At 39.4% G+C, this 26,016-nt stretch overlaps 1 protein-coding gene across 1 annotated transcript; it reads right to left on the bottom strand.

Annotated features, from left to right (window-relative positions):
* RRP15 (ribosomal RNA processing 15 homolog) lies at window positions 1–25,169 on the bottom strand. Its single transcript, XM_419413.7, has 5 exons — window positions 25,089–25,169; window positions 22,096–22,370; window positions 19,897–19,994; window positions 18,843–19,044; window positions 1–458 (listed from the first exon to the last, which is right to left on the bottom strand). The coding sequence occupies exons 1-5, from the start codon at window positions 25,147–25,149 to the stop codon at window positions 306–308; spliced, it is 789 nt and encodes a 262-aa protein (XP_419413.2). The 5' UTR covers window positions 25,150–25,169; the 3' UTR covers window positions 1–305.
* Between the last annotated feature and the right edge of the window lie 847 nt (window positions 25,170–26,016).

Below are 26,016 nucleotides of genomic sequence, written 5' to 3' on the forward strand. Positions count from 1 at the left end.
TAATGTATAAACTTTTAATGACCTTGGCAAAATCCATCTTTCATTGGGCAAGTGCCACTATTTTGACTGCACAAAATGTTTTGGAAATATGTTGAAAATTATACATGTTTTGAAAAATACTTCAGGATTTCAGTACAGCAAATGAAGCTATATTTAAAATGTTGGACACTGAGGAATAAACACACTCAATTTGTGCAAGACTCTTTTTAAGAAGAGACAGCCTCCAAGTATTGTACATTCACAGAATGTTGACTTTTAATCCAAATAAAGAAAGATAAAGTATCTCAAAAAGTTTTCAGTTTCATTCAGTCACTGCCATCTTCTTGTTTTAAACCACCTCCTTGTTCAATATTGCCCTCTCCATCACTTTCCTTATCCCAGTCTTTCATAGAAGCTCCCATCATGAAGTCATCACGTAGTATATTCCATTCTGGTCCCTCTTCAGACTTCACTTCACCCTGTATGTTCGAGGGGAGGAGAAGGAAGAGGATGATGAGATGAATGTGAAAGGGGCAGTAGAAGATGGAAAGCCTTCATATAACAACAATAACGTCTCACACAAATTTGCATTGACAGACATACCAAAGGCCAGCACCTCACACAACTGTTGTAAGAATAAACAGGGGAATCATAACTACCTGATGCAAATAAGTGAATTTGTTTTAACCAACCAATAAAAGGAACACAGAAAAAAACCCAGTTATTCCTTGTGGATGAAACAGTCAACCCTGGGCATGGCTTCCTTTATTAAAATCTTTCTTGGCAACCAGAATGGATTCATGATATCATTTATTAACCCCCAGGTGCTGCTTCATTAGAACACTTCTTGGCACATTTCTAAAACACAAATATGGATTTAATAAAGGCTTTAAAAAAAAACAAATTTAATATTTAACATGTTCTGCGATACGTGAACCAAATCCCCTTTATATGGATTATTACCTCACTACCTGGACTTGTCATATGGTGCAAAGCTGCCTCTAAAAGAAACTGAAAGTTGATCTAGACTCAGCAAGCCAACACCACCTGATTCCAAATTTTGCGCTTCTTCAAAGTGGATAAACTGAAGCCATGCTAAACGGACCGGTGAGTAATGAAGAAAAGCGACAGGAGCCTTAGTTTTCAGTGCTAACCTGAAACATTGCTAGGTGGTTGTTCTAAGTGACGGCACGCATTGGGCGGTGCAACAGCCCCATCCTGTGGCAACAGTTTTGAAGAACAGGATGAAGTAATTCTGACATTCCAACCTTTACTGAAGGAAAACACTGAAAACGTTCTACGTACCGAAAGAGGACTTCAGAAGTATTCTGCTACTGAGGCAGTATAGCACTGTATATATACATATATATATAGTATAGCACACAGACATAGCACTGTCTTCCCCACTGCCCTACTCAAATGGGGAACCAATTAACTCATTTAACCACCGCCTTCTGATGCTCTACCTTCAGACAGGGGTTGTTACAGTATCCTCTGCAGATGCAGATCATGTAGATTCTGGGAGAAAATAGCATAAGATTTAAAAGAGAAATAATTAGAAGAAAATGCAGATCTGTCACTGCAAACCTAACACATGGCACCAACAGAAGCTACCTGAGTACAAGCAGTCTGCCAGACAACTTACTTTCAGTAGTTACTCAAACCGAAATGATTTCAAAACATGACTTGTCCTGCAGCTCTCTGTGAAAGGTGATGCTCACAAAAATAAGATTACATCTTAACACCTTCTCTTCCAAAAGCAATCTCCCCAGGCCCTGTTCAAAAACAACTACAACCAACTGAAGCTGTTCATTATTATTCTTTTCTTTTGTCTTCACAGCTGCTCTCATTAATGGTTATTTGGAGGTGTAACTCTCCCATCTCCAGCAGCATTGGAAAAACAACTCATTTTTCTCCAGGGGAGTGACTCCTATCTACCTTCACTGTTGCAGCAATTCACTGCAAATGCTATACCCCATAAAGCCTGAAATCATCTCAGGCAGGGTAATCAATTAACTGGAATTAAAAGAGTGACAGACAGTGTAGGTCTGTAGGAAGACCTTAAGATATTCTCGGTGGAATAATACATACTGGTGAAAACTTCAGTATTCTGCTGTTCTACACTTTTACCTTTCCAGATTAGAGTAAGGTCAGAATGATTACAAAAAAAACCACGCAGTTGTTTTTGTATTTCTGTTTTAAATCCCAAATATTTTAGAAATAATCACTATTTGGACATATAATAGAGGAAAACCTGAAATACTCGCATGGAAAATCCCCATTTTCCTTACAAAGTCCTTCCCCCCCCCCCCCCCCTTTTTTCAATAATAATCAAACCAACAGAGACGTCATTTATTTTTCCCCCCCACACACACAGAACAGACATTGTCAGCAGCAACAGCGAAAGGCTGCTCAGGCTTTGACAAGCCCAGTGCTCAAATTATCACAATCTACTATTCAGCAAGTGAACAATAGAACAAAAGCAGGACCTCAACAAAGGGGATGCTGATCCTTTGCAGTATTACCCGCTATGCAAGGAGCCACAAAAGTTTGAATAGAGGTTTATACAAGCACTAAGAAGAAAGACAGAGGTAGCATATCCATGCCTGAAAGATGAAGATTAAATACTTGAAAGCAAACATTTAATCAATTTTAAGCATGCTCCCAAGTGAAGAAAACCCCACGTTTAGTATCTTCATTCCTAACTCATTTACCTCTCTATTTCTCCCCTCAAAGTAAAAACCATCCAAATCCATTCTATCACAAAAAAAAAAAAAAATTCCTGGAGTCTTAAGAAAGTATGCAGCAAGAATATTTGTACAATTAACAATTAGTTCAACTCTAATATCGCTTCCCAACTTGTTTTATATAAGAATGTTAATGCACTTGGATTTTCAATGCTATAATCTAGTTCCATCTAAGTAAAACAGAAGTGATTCCTGGCACTTGGAAAAGAAACCAGCTTTCATTCTGTTCAACTGCCTTTGAACTCCCAGTCAGCTGTTCATCCAACTCTCCCACATACCACTGCAACACTAAAGTCCCCTTTCAACATCCCCAAATGCAAACGAAACAGGCTATATAAACATAAGTGCTTAATACTATGGGAAACAGTAAGGTAGGGAGTGAACAATTTTTTTTTTTCCATTGTTGTTTCTGCTTTCCCTTCCTTTATACACAGATTTGAATGGGTCTGTTCTTTGCCTGAAGGCGTGGAACCTATTTCAGAAGGTCAGAGAGGGAGCAGTTAGTAATGTGTCTCCAGAGTCACTAGTACATGGTGATGCATTTGTTATCATTAGAAGCAACGAGAGACCAAAACCCGAAGCTGTGGTTACTCCACTGCAGATGCCCATATGCTGGGAAGGCCAGATAGCCCACCTGAGGAGAGATGATAATACCACAACTGCCATCTCACACGCTTGGTGAGTCACCTAAGCTATCACAGCATTAGCCCAAGTCTGATACAACAAGGATTGTTGGTGACATATTTCCCCAACCATTACTGGTTTGAAGATGTAATCTCTGAAATAAGATGTAATCTCAGAAATAATTCTGAAACCAGAATAAGAAGAACTAAAATTACTGAAGTCCTAATAAAAACAAATCAACCAACAAACAACAAAGCTTAGGTCTGTCACCCAGAACAAGCAGCCATCACTTGCAGGATCCAGGCTGGAATTGTCTCCTGGATGCTTATGGAGCAACACAGATACCTAAGCACAGGCTGCTGAAAGTCCTGTAGCACTTCCTAGTGACAGCATAAAAAGTTACATCTTGAAAATAGAGCAAACAGATTAAAGACAGCACTTGTGCCACTTGAACATCTGCACAACAGCAAAAATAGAAGTATTTCTGCCTATATCATCGTAGAGATTCCCCTGAAGTCTGAATTCCTCTACTGTTCAGGAGATAAAGACTGCAGGGTATTAAACATCTTCGAAATGTAAGAATTATGATCGGCACACTGGGCTCCCAAGCCTTTGCTCTGTGAAGAAGATGAAATACCAGAGCTTGCAGGGGCATCTCTCTTTACCATCACATACAATAAACGTTTATTTGTACCTGTCAGGGAAGGAATTTCTAACATAAATATCTCTGAAGCAATGACTTGAAGCCCTAAGAAAACAATTCTAACACGTCTAATTAATTTGAACTGCCTCCCCAGGTTCGTCTGTTTTGCTCAATACAGACATCTAAGAACTTGAAATACAGGGAGGCTTTTGTCACAGCAAAGTTGTTAAAAAGTCTACCTGCCAAAATGCATTCTCACATACATCTGACAATCACCCTCCCTGCCAGCCTTCATCTTTCTCCAAATGACTGCTGCCATTCTCTTCCTTATCCCCAAGAGAGCTGCCTTAAGCCTAGCTCAAAAAACCCACACACATACGCTGACGTGTGTTAAATCTCCACTAAAACATAAGAACACACACAAAAAAGAAAAACAAACATAAAAAACAAAAGCACTTGAAAGTAGGAGGAAGAGATGCAAGACAAGGAACACCAGCAAAATCTTTACCTCTCGATTTGGTTTCAGGAACTCTAAGAAAATAAACTCTCTCAGTTTTGTCTCAGCTAGAACCAGATAGAACCACAGCTTAAGTATCTCAAACAGCAACATAAGTAGAGTGGAAGATGTAATCACCTTTAACAGGAAAAAAAACCACTAAAAAAAAGCCTCTTGCCTTAATAATCAGTACTACTTGCAATTTTCACTTATTTGAAATAGAGTGAGATCTTCAATAGTTTCCTACATACACTTGATCCCCAAAAGACAAAATAATCCCCAAAGATCTGGAGACACATGATCTGGAGACCATGTGCTGTACCCACCACTGACCTGAACTTCTGAGTTCAAGTCTCATAGAAACTCACTTTCATTTTGGAAAGCATTTTTGAACTTACAGAGCATGCCATTTACACAACAGAAGTCTATTCTGCAGCAAAGTAATGCTACACAATCGTTTATTTCTTAAGACAAGAATCATTCAACAACCATTCACACTCTCTCTTAATGAGACTGAACTCAATTGCCTTGCTATATTTGAAGTGACAATACCAAGCACGGTATGGGAGATTTATTCAGACCACAAAGTCTCCTGCGCACACTAGAACCCACGGTTACATTGCTATTAAACAAATACAAGAATTAATTTTTGCAGTGTTTTGAATCCTGTTTTTCCCAGTTAAACTTCCCTGCAACTGAAGCACTGGAATTGTTACCAAAAGGCAAGGGAAACACAAATACTGATTTTAATTCTGAGCAGAGCCAGAAGACCACCCACAACTTAACGACCTGCACGAGGAATCTCTCCATCCTCATATTCTCCTTTGGGGTTTACTACAACCAGGGATGTGTGAATGAGAAAGAATGCTATGGATTGGCATGCAGAGGCTTAAATATGCTCCAAACTTGGAAAGGTCAGAACCGCATCACAGAAGTTCTAAACACAAGCATTTATCTAGAGTTAAGTGAAAAAAAAAAAATCATTAGCATCATCATGAAATACTCAGTTGCAAAGAAGAATCACAGGCATTTGAGAAAACAGATTTCTTCAGCCTCAACTCATTAGAAACCTCATAAATCAGTATTTGTCAGAAGAAGCAAAAACATGTAAAGAATTCAAGTGTAACACAGGGCCCTTCTGCATACAGGAAGATCTGGAGCTCTTCAGCTCTTGCAAGGCTCCAGTTCTGATAGCAGCAGTCTCAGAAAGCCTGCTGCTGTGCAAGGAATTTTACCACTTGCTGCTGCAAGAGTATGCCCAACCGTACAGGCATTCGCCTCACATTTTTTCAAGCAATAATAGCCAGTGCAGAAATGCTACACCTGAGAGCTACTTGTAGAAAACAAGCAAACCCCACTATCTGTGTTGCAGAAGGTATCACGCACCTTCCAAGGGACATAACTCTGCATATAACTCGTGAGATTAGTTTCATCATCTTCGGTTCTCAGTTAGAACACAGAATTCAAAGTTGTTTCATGAAACATACGTGGTCCAGCTCATTCCAACTGATGACTTCAGTTAATAGGCACACTTCACCCAGCTACTGTGTTTTAAAAAAAAAATTCAACCACCTACATACACAGGAAGAGTCAAAGCAAAAAACCAAACAGAACAAACAGGGCATATTCTTTACTTGTTCTTAGTAGTAACTTGAATTTTAATTAGTATTTAGAAAAGGATAGCTTTTTTTTTTAATCTTTAAGTTGTTGGGTTGTTTTAAGAAAACAAGTAGGCATGCTAAAGTACATCATGTTCTAGTTCTAATAACCTACAAACACCTCCTCTTGCATAGGAAGCAATTTAACTTCTAACAGAAGAGCTAAGAAATTGTGAAGGCTGTAAGGCAACCAGCATGCTAATCGCTTTTAGACCACTCCTACACATACTAAAAGAAACCCACCACACCTGAAAATAACCCTTGCCTACAGAAAGGTAGATTACGGAGCTGATTTGCAACACAGATACGAAATATTACAGTAAGCTATAAGAACAATTCCCCTTGAGGAATGTATTCTATTACATTTAACTCATGTTCTGTAAAACACAAAGCAAAATGACACTGTCCCAAAGTTGAAACAACTCTTCTAAACTGTCAGATGAAAATATCTCACCTAAAAATAAAAATGCTTTTTTGTGGACTTTTTTTTTTTTTTAAGTAGGTACTACAGGGCTGTACCTCTGGGCACGATACACCTCTGACAGGAGGAATTTTTTTTTCTTTTTCCACATTGCAACATGTGGAACGGCCACAGGACCCATAGCAGGAGCAACTGCAGGCTCATCATGAGGGCTGGAGTGACAGCAGTCACTCCAACGACAATGCTCAGAGCAGCTGCAGGAATTGAAGCTGCTGCAGGGATTATCTCAGGAGCTGGAAGGTCTGCTGCATTGTCACCAGATCCAGACGTATTCTCTTCCCTTTGAGAATGCTGAATAGTGTTCAACAGAGTTTGATAGGCCAGGCCCCAGCATGCCGCAGTGATTTGTACCTCTTTAGAATTGCCAGAGTGACAGTAGACCTCTTCCAAATATTCTACTAGTTTTTCAGGATTCTACAGTTGTTCAAAGGTGAAGATCCAAACCACTGGAGATGCCTGCTGCTCTAGACACTTGCCCATACCATCCCACACTGCCTGCCACTCAGACCTATCCTGTTCCCGGGCAGATGTCTGGGTGATATTATTCTTAAATAATTGTTTAATCTTAAACACAACCTGAAGCACATTCATGACACATAGCAATAGGAGCACAGTGGTTTCAACACCCCACAAATACTCAAAATCCTGAAGAGCTACTGTAACCACCTCCTCTTGAGCTCTAGAGAAAGAAGGAAGAGCGAAAGGGAAGTTGAAAACTGTTGGAAAGTGTTCTCCTCCATCTTCTCCACAGCCAGCCTCCCCCAGCATACAAAGCAAAGAGCATAATTACTAGTGGTATCAACCATATGGCTTCCAAAACCCAAAGATGACTGCAATGCTGAAGATGCAAAAAACATTTGTTTCTCAGCTGCCAATTCTATCACGATATAAGCCAAGGCCACACAGCATAGCAAAATAAAAGCCTTAACTCCACCTCCAGAGATGACAAAAAAAATCAACATTGTGACCAGCAATTCTCAGACTAGTACAACACTGTTAACAGACCCCAGTCAGATCGGCTGTTATCTTAACCCTTTGAGCCTCACACTGGTGCCAAATTGACCGCTGTGGTTTAATCCAGCAGGTGGCTGAGCACCACACAGTCATTGGCTCACTTCTCCCCATCCCAGTGGGATGGGAGAGAGAATTGGAAAAAAAAAAAAAGGACAACACATTGAGATAAAATTATTTACTAAGATAAGAAAGAGGATAATAGTTATGACTATATAGATATATATATATATATATAGACATATATACATATATAAAAATGTATGTAACAAGTGATGCACAAGCCATTGCTCGCCACACCCCAACTGATGCCCAGCTAGCCTCCAAGCAGAGGAAGAGAGCTAACTCCCACCTCTGTCAAAACTCCTTCCACATGATGTTATATGGTATGGAATATCCTTTTGGCCAGTTTAAGTCAGCTGTCCTAATTCTGTTCCCTCCCAGCTCTTTGGGCTCTTCACTGAGAACGGTCTTGGCTCTGTACAACCCTGTTTAGCAGCAACTATGAACATCAGTGTGTTTAAACACTGTTTTTCTCCTAGAACCAAAATACAGCATCATACCAGACACTCTGAAGTAAACAATTTAATCCCAGCTGAAACTAAGACAAATAAAATTAGCTCAAAGTATACTGCAAGTTGTTGAAGAGACGATAGCTGGAAAAAGAGTCCCTTTATTAGGTTATCACGGAAAACATCTGGAAGCACATTTCCAGACAGTATACCTTTCTAGTATGTCATCACTGCTAATTTCCATGTTTGTTTTCTTTTCCCCGTTAAAAAGAAAACGACTTCATCATCCTCCCCTATTTGCCTTTACCCTCACATCTGCAATGCCTATTCATCAGCCTTTATACCAACAACAGTGAGGTCACTGCCTACCATACTAGCCAATACTATTGCAGCATTCACCTATTACTTCTACTCCTTCTTCATCTGTCAATCACCATGCAGCTTTCACGTTTCATCTTCTTGAACAATAGGATACTTAAAGCAAAGATCACACAGAACTTAGATTGGTAAATTCTTGACAACGATCCAATGAACAGTATGGTTGAAACCAGCACATAATCAAGACTGTCATTAATAACTTAATACGGTTCTTTACTTTCATTGCTTATCAAACAAGAATTTGTATCACTAGCTACAGTATTCAAATTACTTTAATTGTAATCTCTTTGTTCAGAAGACAACTAAGGATAAAGTAGTTGCACTGCTTCACTGAGAATCTTAATTCTGACTTGGATAAGAGCATGTTGTCCATTAGAAAGAAAAGCTCTTTGTCCTAGCTAACACTAAACCTGAGGTAACTACAATCTGCAAAATACTGTCTATTATGTAACAAAGACCATCAGCTGTTATTGGTTAATTACCAGGAATAAACTTAAATGGACTCCTCCTTAACAGCTTCTAGTGATATTCCAAAAAAGGAAAATAATAAACTAAGTATTTTTCCGTTTGGATGCGATTCAAAATAAAAGAACTTTTCCAGATAGTTAGCATTTCAGCCCAGATTAAAAAAAAGTGATTCAGAGATAAAAAGAAACTGGCCCTACATTTCTTAATACATACTTGGTACAGTAATGAAGACATGGGGGAGTTTAAGGATCAGCTGTCACCCCAAACATTACCCAGATTCACAACATCCTTGTTACAAGGTGCAGTTTCTGAACCCTTGCAATGTACCTAGAAAACTCACAAACAGAGCAGAGGTATCTAGGAGCATCTGTTCAAGATGAAGGCCTTCTACATACCATCCTTCAGAAGTCCAGTACAAATGTCTTTTAATAGCTTACTTCAGTGAAAATAGTTTCAATTCAAAACAGATTTTTTTTCAGATGTCACCCATTTATGAAAGACACTTAGGCAATGTCTCAGCTTGAAATCTAAGACTTTCTGAGTGCTATTAATAGAAGCTTGCCTGCCAACAGAGTAGGGAAGCGTGCAGGCCATTGGCTGAACAGACTATTTTGATCCTTTTTAAAAAAAAATAAATTATCAGCTTGCAGATTTCTGAATTACCTGAATCCACTGTTTTCCATTAAGGCTCAACAAGAGGCATAGCAAAACAAGTCCCAAAACGTTGTTTCAAATGATGAAGACTGTAAAAATGACCTGGTCTCTTACTTCCAGCACTTAAGAAATCATATCAGAGTACAGCTGATTAGGAAGAAGTGGGCTAATAGCCTCCCTTTTCAGACTCAGGATTTTCTTTTACATTTGAGTCCTGAAATAAATATAGCTATGCAAAGCCTAAAAGGAGAAAAGAAACACAGTGAATTGCCTCTTGCATATTTTCATTACTAAACATGAAATACTGAAGTTTTTATGACTACTAAGCACCTTGCTTGGCTAAATGCTCCTGCTTTCATAGTCCCTACTTTAACTTAAATAGCTTTTGGCAAACAGCTTGTCCAGAGAGGCTGAGGATGCCCCCCTCCCTGGAGGCATAAAAGTCCAGTTTGGATGGGGCTGTGAGCAGCATGGTTTAGTGAAAGGTGCAGGGGGGTTGGAAATTGGTGACCTTAAAGGTCCCTCCCAACTCAAACCATTCTATGACTCTTAAGATTTTGCAACTGTAGAGAAAAGCAGTATCAGGTATAAACTACCCAAAAAATAGCCATGGTCACAATACAGTAAAAGAAAGAAAGATTTGCCAAGGATCAGGGCTCACCAAATACTCCAAAAGAGGAAATTCCACGTAGAGATCCTTCCCTTGTAGCAGCCAGCCCTTAAACAAGGCTTAGGGGGAGCCAGGTTCCAACCATTCTGGTCATACAGGTGAACTGCTTTCATTTGTGCTCCCAAGGCTGGCTGTGTCCCCTCACCAGGTGCTCAATCATTGGTTCAGGCCATGACTTAGCAATTCCTATACAGCAACATATCCCATATACCCACAAATCCAAGTTTCTCTGAATTTACACTGCTCTAATTTCCCACACACCTTTGTGTGCAAACATATTAAGCAGCAGACTATACACTTGGATATTCCCAGGCTGCTTATTAGAAGTTTAAATATGAGAGTGAACACATCAATTGCCTGTGAACGTCTTATCTTAGTCACTGGGCTATCTTTTCTGCTTGTTTCTGGCCCTTCCTTCTACATTTCTGCATAGGTTTTCACAACTGCAGATGAAGAAGAAACAAAAGAGGCCACAAACAGAAGACCATACAGAGTTCAGCTACGAAGTCAGGAAAAGGTCAGATCTTTCCAAGAAGACAGCAATAATATTATTTGTAGTAACTGCAATTTCTTTTTTTTTTAAATACACGTTTTATAAGCTTCCACTCAATTTCAGAAACAGTCATTAAAAACTGGTCAGATTATTCCACGGGAAAAAAAGTAAATAGTGAATTCGGCAACCTTCTAACCATTGGAAACTGTAAGCAGTTTGACCCATCACTCTTGAACTCTACCAAGATAAACAGAAGAGCAGGTGTGCAGAGGTCATTTACAACACACATCTGCTAACTCAACACTCAGGAAATAAGAACATTTTATACCTTAATAAAACTTCAGACTAAGGAACCACTTTTCAAGATAACTTGCAGTAGAAATCTCTTAAATCAAGGGAGCTCGTTCAGATAGACAAGTTCCATCCAACCTTTCTTACTTCCAGAGACCCTCTTCTATAAAAGTCCGTAAAATGTTTAGCTGTATTTTCTCTAATTACATCACTCTGCCTATAAGAGAGTTATGAAAAACACCAGAAGCGGACAGCAGCTTTTACTAAGGCTTCCAACTCAATTTACCAGGTAAAAGTGGAACTGCCTTTTCTTTTTTTAAATGTTGACTTTTCATTAAGACAAGACTGTGTCCACAGTCCTATCCTTCTGAGATTTGGTTGAAAAATTTAAGCTGATTCATTTACAAGCAGTAACCAGAAGTCATTAACTATCAATTTGGCGGGATGCAGTCAGTGGTCAGCAACAACTAGGGATGCAGCTGCTTGACAGTTGAGGCACGTTCTACAGAAAAGCCTGAATGAACTGAAATTTGGAAAAAGTGAAAGGTCCCAACTGAATAAAGACCAGAAACATTCAGAAAAAAAAGAACTTTCTGCCACTGATGCAGGGGGAAAAAAAAAAGTGCATAATTAAAAGAAATAATGGAAAGATTTTCCACAGCTCTCAATTTCACACAATACGCTTCTACAACTTAATAAAAAAAAGTCATAGATTAAGCTGAAGACAAATTTCTTTTTAAAATAATTCTGCAGATCATTGTTTTACACTTCAGTAAAGCAATTCTAATAGGATTTGACATTTTGGATGTCTGTGCTTTGTATACTTCAGAAAGATCAAAGATGATGTATACCACAAGTCTGTGGTTATTTTAGACATAGTTTTGCTGAAAACCAGCTTGGCAACACTGTCTGAGGAACAGAACAACACCACAGCCCCCCAGTGCAATAATAGTGAAATAGGCAAGTTACTCAAATATTACAGATGGAGCTGTTTCAATATTGCCTGACATTTCAATTGTTAGTCTCTGTTTATATTCACTTAAACTTGCCAAATTTCAGCTGCATTAGGCTGAAATTTTCCATTGCAGTCACCTGCCTCAGGCAGAATTTTTTGCAACATTTCAACGAAAATTACTTCAACCAGTTTCAAGGCAAGATGAACTTAGAACATTTTGTCTACAGCCCTAAAGAGGAAAGAAGTATTTCCTACAGGCATTCGTTAAAATCTTGTCATGCGTTCTTTCTGAACTTGAAAAATCATTAAATGATTATTTCGTATGTATTTTTCTATCTCCATTACCATGTTCCCAGGTCTGGCCAAGTTATAAACATCTGGGGGACGAGTCTCCCCAGATCTGAGGTCATCATCTCAGTTGGTAAGTCAGTAGCCAAATTTTCTTAAAATATCTATCCTCACTGATCACATACTAGCTGCATCTTTGAAGTCTGCATCAAACTGGACTGTGCATGAATGATGATGACAAAGAGGAAACAGGTCCTTCTATGCAAACAGTTGTTAAGACTGCTGCAGCATTAGGGGCCAGAGCATAAGACTGCACGCTTGGCCCTAAACTGGACAGGGAAAGCACCTGTTTGGAACAAAATATGAAGAGGATTTAAAAAAAAAACAAACAAGAAAACAGGTTAGTAGAAACAGACTGCAAAAATCACAGCCTCTTCCCCTTTCTGTCTACTAGTTGTGTATCAGAGAAAACAGATCCTACAATAGAGAATAAAATGAGAAATCTGAAGACAAGAACACGGGGAAAAAGGGTGAACCTGAGATACAGCATCACAGTTTTTATCCCTTTTACCTGGAAGTAAACTCACAGCGTCAAGTTCTTGATATCTATCAATCAAGTAGACACAACTGTGGCAAAGACCTACATTCCCACGCTAACAGTCATGGGTATATGTCATTAGATAGAAAATAGAGCTTGTACGTCTTCAACACTCAACACTACTGATGACTCAAAAGTCAGTCCATCCTTCTGCAAACAGAAGTAAATGAAAAATGTCATAATCAAACAGCTTCTATTTATAGTACAACCAGCTTTCATCTTATGAATATAAGGAAATTAGCATATGGCACACTGGTGGCCAGCTGCACTGCATTACAGTTATCCAAAGGATATAAACTAGAATACAGCATGCAGTCAGGTAATCAGCAACTACCTGTACTAAAACCAAACTCCAAATATACAGGAAGTGACCTTCAAGAAAGTACATACGTGTGAGAGAGAGATGCAAATGCACGATTTAACATTGAATTCAAATTAAATTTCAGTGCATGGGATGGGAAGGCATTCGTTAAAATTCGTAGAACAAGAACAACCTCTACTCTGGCCACAGCTGAACTAAATTAATACTTGGCTGTTCCCTCAAATCTGCTGGCACATATGCATGCATTAGTTACTCCTTCAATTAGTTCTGTAAAGCCAGCAAACAAAAAAACCTGTGCTACTTTGAAATGTCATTATCACCTAAGAAAAACATTTCCTTTTAAACTTAAAGAGGTGCTGATGCACCTTAGCAAATTCCTAGGAGGAGTCTATGCCTTCATCCCCACATTTCAGGAACAAATTACTTCCTACAGCTGGTTAAAGTAACTGTTCAGACTCTTTCCCCACAGAAGAGGCATATAAATGAAAATAATGAAAGCATTTATCCCCTCCCCAATTACGTTGTATGGAAACTGTGGAAAAACGCAGAATGAGATGCCAACAGCCACTACTTATTCAGCTGCAAGAAAAAGAAGGCAGTCACTTGCATGTTTTAAACAGATTAACTTTCAACCTGGAAAGCACATTTGTATCTTCAACTAACTTGACAAATGAAAGCTCCATGTGACTTCTGGTGTCCCGGAGAAAAAAAACAAAACAGTCGAAGTTAGAAACACAGTAATCCTCCCACCCTCGAACTGTTCTCCAACTACTGTTTAAAATATTTATCAATTTTTAAAATCTCAGGAGGAAGAAAAAGTCTGTGATTACTGGAGTCAGGTTGGCTATACTTACAAGTCTCTTACCAAACACTTTCAGCTTTTATAAAATACAGGTCTTTATAGAAAAATCACTTTATTTCAATTTTCACATGACCAATAGCTTAATATAAAATAACAACTGCATTCCTCTGCATTCATCTTCCTTCCCACCAATAAGTTATATTAGGATAGATACTGTTTTGAGACCAGTAATATTTTTTTTTCCAGACAGCAACACAGCACAGGAATCAAGTTGTACTCCAAGCCACATAGGCAGCCACAGATTTTACAGAAAAATTACCATTGAATTATAGTGACTGAAGTGCAGCAGAAAGCGCCACTGTCAGTTCCACCTTTTAAATGCTCTGCAGCAGAGCTGCAATGAGAAAGCTTGTGAGTTCCAGCAAACATAACCATTGAAGACACCATTCAACAAAGACATAATTCAAAATTAAAGGTTGATGAGCACAAGCTATGCTCATCACAGAGAGTATTTGTAACTTTCACATCATTTATTCACGTGCCACTAGAAAATATGTTATCACCCAATAATACTTCACAGGGAGTAGCACAAATGATGAGCAGAAAGTTGAGAGGAAGGTTTCTGGTGCTTCTGCTTAAATGACAGCATGAATAACCCTGTTCAACTGCCATGCAGTGAGAGAAAAGAGATGAACTGCTCCAGGAACATTAATTTTTAATTTCTTTGCCTTCTTATAATTAAGATTTCAGATCTCTAGTTTATTGCATCAGCAAACATACTTCTACAGGTATCAGACTTCTACAAACAAAACATACTTCTATAGGTACAAGAGATCAGAAACTTCACTCAATTCTGCAAGCAAAAGTACTACCCTAAGAGTAATCTTGGCAGCACCCAGAATTTGTTAAGGACACCCAAAGGAACTCTAAAAGTCTATTCTAATTCAGTGGAGTCTTAGACTTCGGTTGGAGGATTGGGTTGCAGGAGAACGGAAGAACATTATATATGTATCAAGATAATCTGCAACTAATAGGAATGAACACCTCAGCAGTTGCATACAGAAATATATTATTGAAATGTATCATAATTAAAAATTAAAACTGGAAAAAAATAAACTCCATTTATGCCATCTTCTTAAGAAAAGGATAAGTAAGAGTAGTACAGATTCAGTTCTGGCTGCAATCTATTATCATTCACCTGCAGGCCACCAGGTGCCCCAAGTCCCAGGCCAAGTCAGATGAACAGCTGACAGCTTACAGAAAAGCAATAAATAGACTGGGAGGCTTTAAAAGAACAAAGTATCCATGACAAAAACACCATCCACATTAGGCCCTATGACGCATCTTTCAGAGGCATACATCTGAAAGGAACTTAGTTCTCTACATATAGCAAACAGAATCCTTTAATCATCACTGCCTGCTCCTGAATTTGCTATAGAGCCAGAGAGACGACTTCAGCCTCTAGAGTTTCTTTACCATATACTACTATTAGGAAAGCAGACAAAAACACCCCTCATAAAACTCTGTAAGTAGATGAACAACATTTCTTATAGTATCTTAAAGGTGGGAAATAGCCAAGATCTAACCAATAAACACACATGCCCTGTAAGGATTTTGTTGAGCAAGACTTGACAATCCTTGTATCTCCCAAGAAATGCTTACCTCACAAAACAAGAATACCACCACTCAAAACTTTAAAAACTCACTCAAAAAACCAAACCATTGAGATTTTTTTTCCCCATTATTACATTCTTATTACTTATTACAAAGCTTTCAGATAAGACGATGGTGGAGGATGGAAATTACATGATCTTACCCAGAGGCAAGCATCTTGTACAGTACCTTGGAAAAAAAAACAGGGAAAAACATGACACAAGTCAGCTGGCTCAGCAAGGATTAAGAAATACCTTGATAAACAGTTAGTGATACGAAAGGCAAAGCTTTTGGCTCCAACTCAGAAGAGTAATTACTCCCATCTGGGCACAGAAAACCTGAAAAGGGATTAGTTTCAAATGGCACAGAAAAAAATTCACAGCCTGACAGTCCGTCTTTCACAGCTGCATTAGGTGGGTACACCAAGGGGTGTTTAGGCCAACAGCTAGAAGTATGAGACTATAAACAATAGCGAGCTCTGGCAGGGATACGGGTTACCTGCTCTTCCTATGAAGGCACGAAACTGGTGGAAAAAGAATGTACTTTTAGAAAGGTTTGTGCCAAAACAAAATCCCACCACTACAGATAGTCTTTACACAGCTTTCAATTTATTTTTCTCATGCATACCTATACTTGATTGAATAGTCAAGCTACAGCAGAGCTTTGTAAGGGGTATCTTCAATAATTCCTAACATTTGGAAGAAGCCAAACCCTCAAAAATATGGCAGCAAATCTTTCATTCAAAAACCACTGCAGAGTAAGAAAACTAAGTATTTGCCCACTCTCACAAATACAGTCAAGTCTCCTTTCACAGCACAGGGAGTGGGCAAAGAAAGTATTGTTTTCACTGGGAAAACTTTGTTCTGCTATTTTTCTTGCTGACTGCTTGTTTTATGTGGGTGTGGTACTGTTTTTATTGTTCTGGACTATATTTTAATTGATGGCACAAAGCCTGAAGTTTGGGATTGGCATCTCTTCCATCATTTATGTTGAAATAAATATATTCCTCTCTCTCTTTTTTTTTTTCTTTTAAGAATGAGATACACACTATACTCTCAATTGCTAAAAAGAAAGCAGGCTGCTACAAAAGGAGACAAAAAAAAGCAAATAAATAGCTTGAAAACCAGCCCTAACAAACCTAACAAAAGCTTTCAGATGGCTCAAAAATCTACCAGGATTCTAGAGAATTCACCATCTCAAAGCCTCACCTCTACTTACCATTCTCTGAAATACCCCCACAAAAGACCAAGAAGCAAAGATACAATTGTGAAAGCCAGCAGTACTGTACAGTGCCAATCTGTATAAATCTGATAAGACTGAAGATCAAAACTTGACTTCAGTCTCAGACATTAACTACTAAGAAGAGTACTAAGAAGTACTAAATTGGTAAGATATATTCCCAAGAGAAATAATGGCAGATTAATAAGACTCCTCTTCAAGCTGTCATCAAAGAGTTTGGTTCAGTGCTGAATGGAGAGGCACTGAAACAAATACAAGAGGATAGAGAAGGAAGAATGGGTCTATCCAAGGAAACACTAATATAAAACAAACAAGCAAACAAAACACAGCAACAACAAAAACCAAACAAACCCACAATATAGCCTTAAATTCATGATGCAAAACTCCTAAATTTGAATCTTTTGTTCACAAGCAACGTGACAGCAGCACCTACCAATGCTCAAAAATGACTCTTTACCAGTCAGTAAGTGTTTTATGGAAAATATGCTGTTACAAATGCTGCCAAAATAAGACATTTCTCCTATGGTAGAGAAACATTCACAATCTGTTTTCTGACCTAGTAATTAGAAAATTGCCCTTCTACAATCTGACAAAGAAATAAAGAATCCCAGTTTTTACTCAGCTGTTGATTCATTGTCAGTCTGCCATGTTTTTGCAGCTGATAGATAATTCCCATGACTGTTGAGTTAGTAACAATCTTGACTAGTCTTTAACATCAGCAATAGTAGTAGGCAATGTTATTAGTGATGTTCTGCTTTCTGGGGAATAAAAAACAACACAAAACAAACAAAAACAAACAAGAAACCACACACATGCCCCCCACCCAAACAAGCAAGCTGGAATTATTTACGGAGAAAAAAAAAGTGTCAGCACGAAGCTAAATTGTTCTCATTATCCAAGGAATTCAAAAAAAATACTTTCACATTACATTTGCATGAAAATGCTATGAGCTCTTCATGTCAGGCAGCATTTCAGCAAGCTCCCCAAGCACACACAAACAAAAAACATATGACAAACTGTTGTCTCTCAGCTGATTTCTGATGAAAAAAAAGTATTTCTTCCTGGCACCAAAAACCCACTTAGTTAACTGCTGTGAGTCTGAGCCAACAGAAGTATTCCACCCACTATCAAGCACAAAGTTCAAACCTGAACACAAATGGCGTGTCAAAAATGCACGGCTTCTGAAATACGAGGAATGGTATGTCTGAGCAACTTCTTTTTAACCCTGAGCTACTTATTGAATTGATTGGACTGATAAAAAGTTAAACAAGCCCAAATAAACTGCCTATCTCGCCTTTGTTTGGAAAAAGGTGCATTAAAATATTTCTTCCCAAAACATTTCATCAGCAATAATGCTCCACCAATCTAACACACAAAGAATTTGAGAGAGAAAAGCCTACAAATGTTTATCATGTCTGAGTTTCTCTCTGCTGCAGTATTCACTCATTATATCAAAGCCCCAAAGTTCCTTAATCAACCAGAGCAAATGAGTCTGAAATGTCTGAATCTGTGAGTAAACAGAAGTAGTAGTCATATATACCACGTTGGATGAACAGATACCACGTCTTCCAACAATTTTAGAGAGCTTGTAATTACTATTGCCCAAACTCCACATATCATGATCCATTATGATTTAGCAGTTTGTTCCACAATGCACAAAATTCAAGATAAAAATAATAAGTAAAATATAATTTGATATATGTATTTTAACAAAAGCACAGGTAAAACAAATTGTTTGTACAATTGTAAATTGTAAAAGTAAAAAAGCTAAGTAATCAAAAAAAAACAGCAAGGCACTTCGATACAGCTGTTCTGCACAGCAGGCACATCAGCAGAGTATATGCAAGTACACTGAGAAGGCATCTTGCATGCAAGCCTACCTGTTTACTTTTTGCGGCCTTTCTAGCAGAGTTACGGTTTCCTTTAGCACCCTCCATGCTTCTTAAAACATTGATGAAATCTTTCTTTGAAACAGAGGATAGCAGTTTAGCACGTTGCCTTTCAGATCTTGCACCTTTCTTCACCTTCTCGTCAACGTTCTTTTGGTGTGTCCTGACAGCATTAAATAACTGCACAACACCTCTAGGGTGGTAGGCAGCAGAGAGGAGGTGAGCAAAAAACAAAAAAAGCTTTTAACTCAAGTTGCCTTTATAGATATGGACCTTTTATCAAAGAAACTAATCAGTTCAGATGTTAGCTGGCTTCTAATTCCCAAAAATGGTTACTCAACCTCAATTCTGTTAAGTAACATTCACTACAATACAGGAGGCTTTCAATTTTCAATCTTCCTTCCCACTTATTACTAGAAACCAGCAACAGAAATCCAAACACTTTTCAGATCCCAAACCAAGAATGATACATTGCACTACCATCAATACAAAAACATGTTTCAACCCCAGAAGGATGCTAGTCATTCTACAACCAGCTATTAAATTCCTCATACAAGAATTTAAGAGCAGCTGAAGCAGGGGTACAAGGGACAGGAGTGAGCCCTGTAAGGAAACAAGCAGATATAGACAGAACATCAACATGGTGCTCCACTAAGAACTAGATGAGCACCACTACAAAAATCAGGCAGCTGTACTTAGAAGCCATGGATCTATTGAATTATCTGCAGTGAAGGGAAAAAATAGAACAGCAGAAACAACTGTTCTGCATTTTTAAAGCATTAAATTAACAAAATAAGGGAGTCTAACAAAGCACCACTGTTAAGCAAACATTACATTATTGTCTAGATTTTTATGCTTTCACAAACCTTCTGAAATCTTTTGTTGAACTTGATACTGTAAAACATAGATCTGCATATAAATCACTTGGCTCCTGCTAGTCACTTCTTAAGAGTTCAATCTGATTGGAAACAGATTACCTGCACAGGCCTTTTCCTCCCTTTAAGATAGACATATATTTAAAAAAAGCTTTCAAAAAAACTCTTACCTTGTGGCAATTCTCTGAAGATTTCTCTCTCTGTCTCTGTCTTTGACAACATCTGGCTTCACTCGGCACATCATTTCCCACTCCCTCTTTTTATCGAGCTGTTATAAATATTGTTACATAAAGTAAGTGGCATGGGGCATTTGAGAATGCAGCATACTCTAACAACATGCAGTAAGACGACCGAAAAAAGATAAATCAACAAAACTCTGCTTGGTTGAGGGTAAGGGCAGCTCCAGCACTGGACAACAGATCTAAGGTAAGTCTCTTGTCTGACAAAAGTGGGGCCCCAATGAAATCACAGTCATTTCCCTTCTATAACAGAAAGTGGTGCCAGAGTGATGTTCCTGGATGAAAAAAGCAAAAGGGGTCTAGGAAAACACAAGTGCTTTCACACTGACAGATACAGTCAAAGAAATGAATCAAGAACAGTTTTCAACTCCACAAGCCCATCACAGAGAAATTTATAAATAATAAATTTGTGGGCACATCAAGACGAGCATAATATCATACTTTGAGTCTCAGGAATTTGACTTCCCCTAGTTAATTAATCACAAAACAGGTTTACGATTGACAGTGATGCACAGCAATGACTGCAATGAGCAGAACTCAAGCATAAGAGAGTACCAAACACCCATGGGATAACTGCAATAGGACAAAGGGGAAGGAATTTAAACTGAAAGAGGGAAGGTTTAAATTAGATATTAGTAAGAAATTTTTTACCCAGAGGGCAATGAGGCTCTGGCACAGCTGCCCAGAGAAGCTGTTGATGTCCCATCTCTGGAGGCGCTCAAGGTCAGGCTTGACCTCAGCAGACTGATCTAACTGCTGGAAACCATGCCCACAGCATGGGGCTGTAAGTACATGAACTTTGAGGTCCCTTCAAATCCATGCCATTCCATAACTTTGTGAATCCCTTCTACGACTCTATAAGTGTCATGTACAACACCAATTTTTGTCTTTTTTGAGGTTCCCTGTTTCCAATCAAAAACTGATCAACTGATCAAGGACCATAACTCCAATAGTAGAATAATATACTTCCCCAACACCTCCGTCAGGAATAAATTAAGAATACTTTTTCCCCAACTTGTAACAATCTAACAGTGTTCTTAGTTCTGATGGTATTTCATTAAGTGTGTTTTACACAAGAAGCTTTTCACGGAATTTCAGAGCCCTTATCTTTATAATTTCAGGCAGACTACTACGAACTCGTAAGTTTATGACCATGCTTTGACCTTTGATCAAAAGACCTGCCATGTTCTAGCTCACATCAGCAAGAAATTAAGAAAAGCCAGACTGACCCGAGGTTTTTCTAAGGGTGAACTAGTCAGCTTAGAGATCTGCAGCTCACCTCAGCTTCACAGTACTTCCACATTTATTGGGTGAGAACAAGTATTTAGGACAAACAGAATTGAGGAGCTACCTTACCAAAGGGGCAGGCTGCAGCCTAACCACAGTATGTCTCAGACTATCAGCAGGAAATTTGGTTAACCTTCTTAAACAGAAGTAAGATGAGACATTAGAGCTATTAATGAATTTTTAGCCTGAAGGTGAATCAATTGCAGTGTGGAATTAAAATTTCACCAAAAAAAATAAAAAGAAAACAAAACAAAAAAACACTACAGTTTTGTTCTCTTTGCATCATTTTTAGAATTAGAAGTAATTTAGAGCATAGACACCATCATACCATCTACCATGGAAAACCAAAAGGGGCAAACTGAATCAAACGCACATTATGGATTATGGCAATCTCAACCTTGAGGCCTTTGCTTTTGCAAGTCACAAAAGAATTTGACTGTTTTCTGTTCCTTCTCTTCCTCATCTTCTATGAGTAGAACTATTTTCACTTCCAATGCCAATAAAAAGAGTTACATCCCTCATAAACAATAGGAAACAGAAGTCTGAGCTTAAAGCTGCTTCTTTCATCCTCTCAACAAAAACACCTTAAGATGACTGACAGCAAACACCTTACTACCAAGGATCAGCTCATCTGATAGCCCAGAAGAAACAGAAAGGAAAAAACCTCGACAGTATAACTGCCTGGAAGGTTAAGAAAATGAAGCTACCTGAGGGTCAGAATGGCAGAGAGATTCCAAAACTGAGAAATGGGTGCATTGCTCTTCAAAGTCCCTGGCTGGGTGATCTTGCCCACATCCCTATTTGACTGGGACTGTACAATGAAATGCTGAGTCTTTTTCTCACCTTCCTCCTCTTCTCCAGTCTTTCTTGTCTCTCCTTTTCTCTTTCCTTCTCCAGTTTTTTACTCTTGGCCAAGATGATGGACTTATTTTGTGGTATCTTTTTGTTGAGCACTTTTGCCATGGCATCTGCCCAGCCTGAACCTGGACCAGCTTTGGAGTTCGCAGTCTCTTCAGCCACATGCTCAACAACTGCCGCTTCATCCTCATCATCTCCATCCAAGGCTTCATCCCCAGAGGAGTAGCTGTCATCTGGAAGTCCTGAGCTTATCTCAGAATCTAGGAAATGGAAAAAAGAAAGGTATCAAGATTTCTGTCTCTAGTAAGGACCCATACAAAGTTGAATTTGTTCCATATGCAAATATTGTTAGAGCTCAGGGCCATACACTTCTTGCATTTACAATTAATTCTTCAAGATACTGCTCAAGCAGGCATGAAATCACCATTACGAATTTATTAGAAAGTATACAGTGCAAGGGCTTTCTACTCTCAGAGATGCTTTACAGTAATTTAAGAGGCTGGGTAGCAGGGAGAAGATAGCCCTGGAAATTATTCCTATATTAATGAAAATTGTTATGTTAAATTTGGGGGAAAAAAAAGGGATGTTCCAGATAAAAGAAATTATTAATTGTATGTGTATATATACACACACGTATCTATCTATCTATATGGCTAGGTGTACTTCTATACAAACTGCAACAGTGACATCTAGTGTTTAAATGCATGTACACAGATTAAATTGAAGGTAGGGGTGCATTTCATACATGAAAGCAATGTATGCTTCAGGAAAGAAACAATGGTCCAGGAAAACGATTAGCTAAGCACAAAGGACACAGAGGGGAAACCACCCTGTGAAACACAAGACTGAAAAGATCTGTCAGGTACCTCAGAAGTAAATGAGCTTTTCTGTTCCATTTTCTGTTTCTGCTCAAGTATTTCAAACACAAATAAAACACCCTCACATTCACATTTGCTTACCCCATCGCCTATTTAAAACAAAAGTAGGAAGTGGAGTTAAAATACTCAAGTCTGGAATCAAGGAATTGTGAGAGACAAAAGAAAAGTCAACTTGACAGCGAACCAAACACACACAAAGCGTATTCTGCTACTTTCATTAGCTTGGTCGCTCAGTCAAATAATAAAGACTTTAACAGAGAGAACGATTAACCAGAATGAAACCAGCTGCAAACTTGGGCTGCACCAAAATGTCTCATTATTTCAGTCTATCTATTTATTCAGATAACTGTGCAGCACAGGCAAGTAGTGTCCTGTGACTATTCACTCCCATGGCACAATACTTGTGCCACCCAGAAGTTTCAGATTGCATATATAACATATAGCGTACAAGGCTCTGAAGTCCACCAAGTGAATGGTAGAACAAAGCTGGTTTCTGACTCCCCTACAGTCCCACCTGCTTGCTCATTACCTACATAGGTATTATTTTCTACTACAGCTAAACTGAACACTTTAGTGTTTTAACTTAGACTGTATGGAGTAAGGCACGATTTTTTGCAACATCCCTTACTATAAAATTGAGATTAAGAAGCAGCAAATTTGCTCATCACATTCAGAAACTTCTACAAAGCTTCCCTCCCCGCCTTCCTTCTGGTATGCCTCCATATTCTGGTTTCCAAATTTTTAAAGAAATTAAAAACAGATCACACTTTTGCACATAAAGAAGTAGTTGTACAACCACAGCCTGGCTCCTGCCATGTAAAACAACTCGTCAAATTTCCAAATCTAGGCCTCCTCCAAGCCAGGATATTGCCATATCACTTGAAACAAGGAGTCAGTTCCAAGCTGCGGTTCTTACACACAGCAGAACTAACAGCTAACAGATATCCACACGTGAATTCCACATACTTCGAAACGACTTTCAGTTCGGTATTAAAAAAACAAAATAGGCTTAAAAAATAGCCATAAACCAAAAAAAACTGCAACACCATGCATTCATTTCCTCCAACACATAACACCCTCTCCAAATAAACTAAGAGAATAATGCTAGATAATACCAAAAATCGTTTTGCAAGGTAATCAGCACTTTCAACAATTACAGAAATATGAATGACTGAGGCTTCAGCAGTTAGCCAGCACTGACAGTTTTGAACATATAGGAGGATGTGTCAACAGCATTAGGTAAAGCAGAGGTATCTCAAAGTCATGCAAATTGTATTAGTTCTATCAGAACTGGTACTTGGAGCTCTGTACTAAATTAGAGTGATTCAAGTCTAATATTAAAAAAAAAAAAAAAAGTCATATAAAAAGACCTAATTTTGGAGTGGGAATATACATAATGTATTTGAGTTGTAAGAAACCCTTAAAGGCCATCTAGTCCATCTCCCCTGCAACTATCAGCAACACCTACAACAGATCAGGTTGCTCAGAGCCCTATCCAGCCTGACCTTCAAAATCTCCAGGGACAGGGCATCCCCCTCCCCTCTGGGCACCCTGTGTCAGTGCCTCACCACCCTGATTGTAAACACCTCCCTCTTTATATCCAATCTGAATATCTCCCCCTTTTAGTTTGAAACCATTTCCCCACGTCCTATCACAACAGACCCCGCTAACAAGCCTGTCCCCTCCTTTCTGACAGTCCCCCTTTAGATACTGAAAGGCCGTTCTCAGGTCTCCACAGAGCCCTCCCTTCTCCAGCCCCCCTGCTCTAAACATCTCCATACTTCCCTCATCTGCGACTAGTCAGTGATCTAGGTGTAGGAACGCACATCTAAGAACATCCATCTTTCTGAGAGGAGTGATAGGAACTCTGGAAGCTCTATCACCAACGTGTCCCCCCCCCCCGAGATTCAGAAACCAGGGGAACCCAAAAGCAGCTGAGGAGGCAGCAGGCACTGTCGGCCATAGTAGCATCTCTGAGGAGAGCTCAGGCTTAGTGGTACCCCGCCGGCTGGCTGCATGGGGCAGAGGGGGGGACGGTCACAACCCAGGGAGGGGACCAAGGGAGAGAAACGCGCCCCCGTTACCGCTGCCCCCTGTTACCGCTGGCTGCCTCCTCGCCCGCTGCCGCCTGCCCTCGTGAGCTCTCCACGGCGGCCGCCATCTTCACTGCACCGCGTCACCGAGCACCTTCCGGTCCGACTCCCGGGCCGCCCACCTGCGTTCCGCCCGACGAAGGTTCCGGGCCGGGCTGGGGCGGCGGTCTGCAGGCTCGTGCCAGGCTTCCGCACAGCTGAACGCGTTCCCGTGGTTCTTGTTTTGTTCGTTTGTTTTCACTTAACGTGCCACAGAAATAAAAATAAATAAAGCCGAGACTGTGTCGTGGGCACGGCTGCCCCCCCGCTAGCTCAGGCTGCTCAGGACCTCATCCACCCTTTCCCCCAGTGTATAATCTAAATCTCCTCCCCTTTAGTTTAAAAGCACTCCTCCCTGTCCTATTACTATTTACCCATGTAAAAAGTTGATGGTCCTCCTGCTTATGAGCTCCCTTTAAGTATTGGAAGGCCACTGTCAGGTCACCCCGACTGAGCCTTCTCTTCTCCAGGCTGAACAAGCCCTGCTTCCCCAGCCTATTTTAGTAAGAGAGGTGCTCCAGTTCTCTGAGCATCTTTGTGGCCCTCCTCTGGGCTTCTCTGCACAGATTTCTCCCCTTCCCCACATCCAAGGAGGTCTGTGGGTCTCAGGTGTCGCTCTCTACTCCCACCCTTCTGGAGCTATGGTGAACCCAGCAATGCTAAAAGAAAATTCAGGCTGTGTTTTCTCTTACTTTAGGTTTCAGAACTTCTTAGTAACTCTTAAGTTTCCATCACATCACAACCACTGAGTGTAGTCAGTGATTTAAAGGCCAGAATATAACACTACACATTATCCAGTTGCTTGATTTTATACGTTTGTGAGAAGCTCCTCTTGAAAAAATTGCCAGTTGGAAGATCAACACTGTAGAAGTAGCAAATCTTCAAAAACAAATGAA

Source organism: Gallus gallus, chromosome 3 (assembly GCF_016699485.2).
Source record: "Gallus gallus isolate bGalGal1 chromosome 3, bGalGal1.mat.broiler.GRCg7b, whole genome shotgun sequence".
Taxonomy (NCBI): Eukaryota; Metazoa; Chordata; class Aves; order Galliformes; family Phasianidae; genus Gallus; species Gallus gallus.

Coding starts and splice junctions, on each gene's coding strand:
- RRP15 (XM_419413.7), bottom strand. CDS start 25,149: ATGGCGGCCGCCGTGGAGAGCTCACGAGGGCAGGCGGCAGCGGGCGAG. Junction 22,371..25,088: donor GGGCGAGGAGGCAGCCAGCG/GTAACAGGGGGC, acceptor TCCATTTCCTAG/ATTCTGAGATAAGCTCAGGA. Junction 19,045..19,896: donor CTTCAGAGAATTGCCACAAG/GTAAGAGTTTTT, acceptor CTACCACCCTAG/AGGTGTTGTGCAGTTATTTA.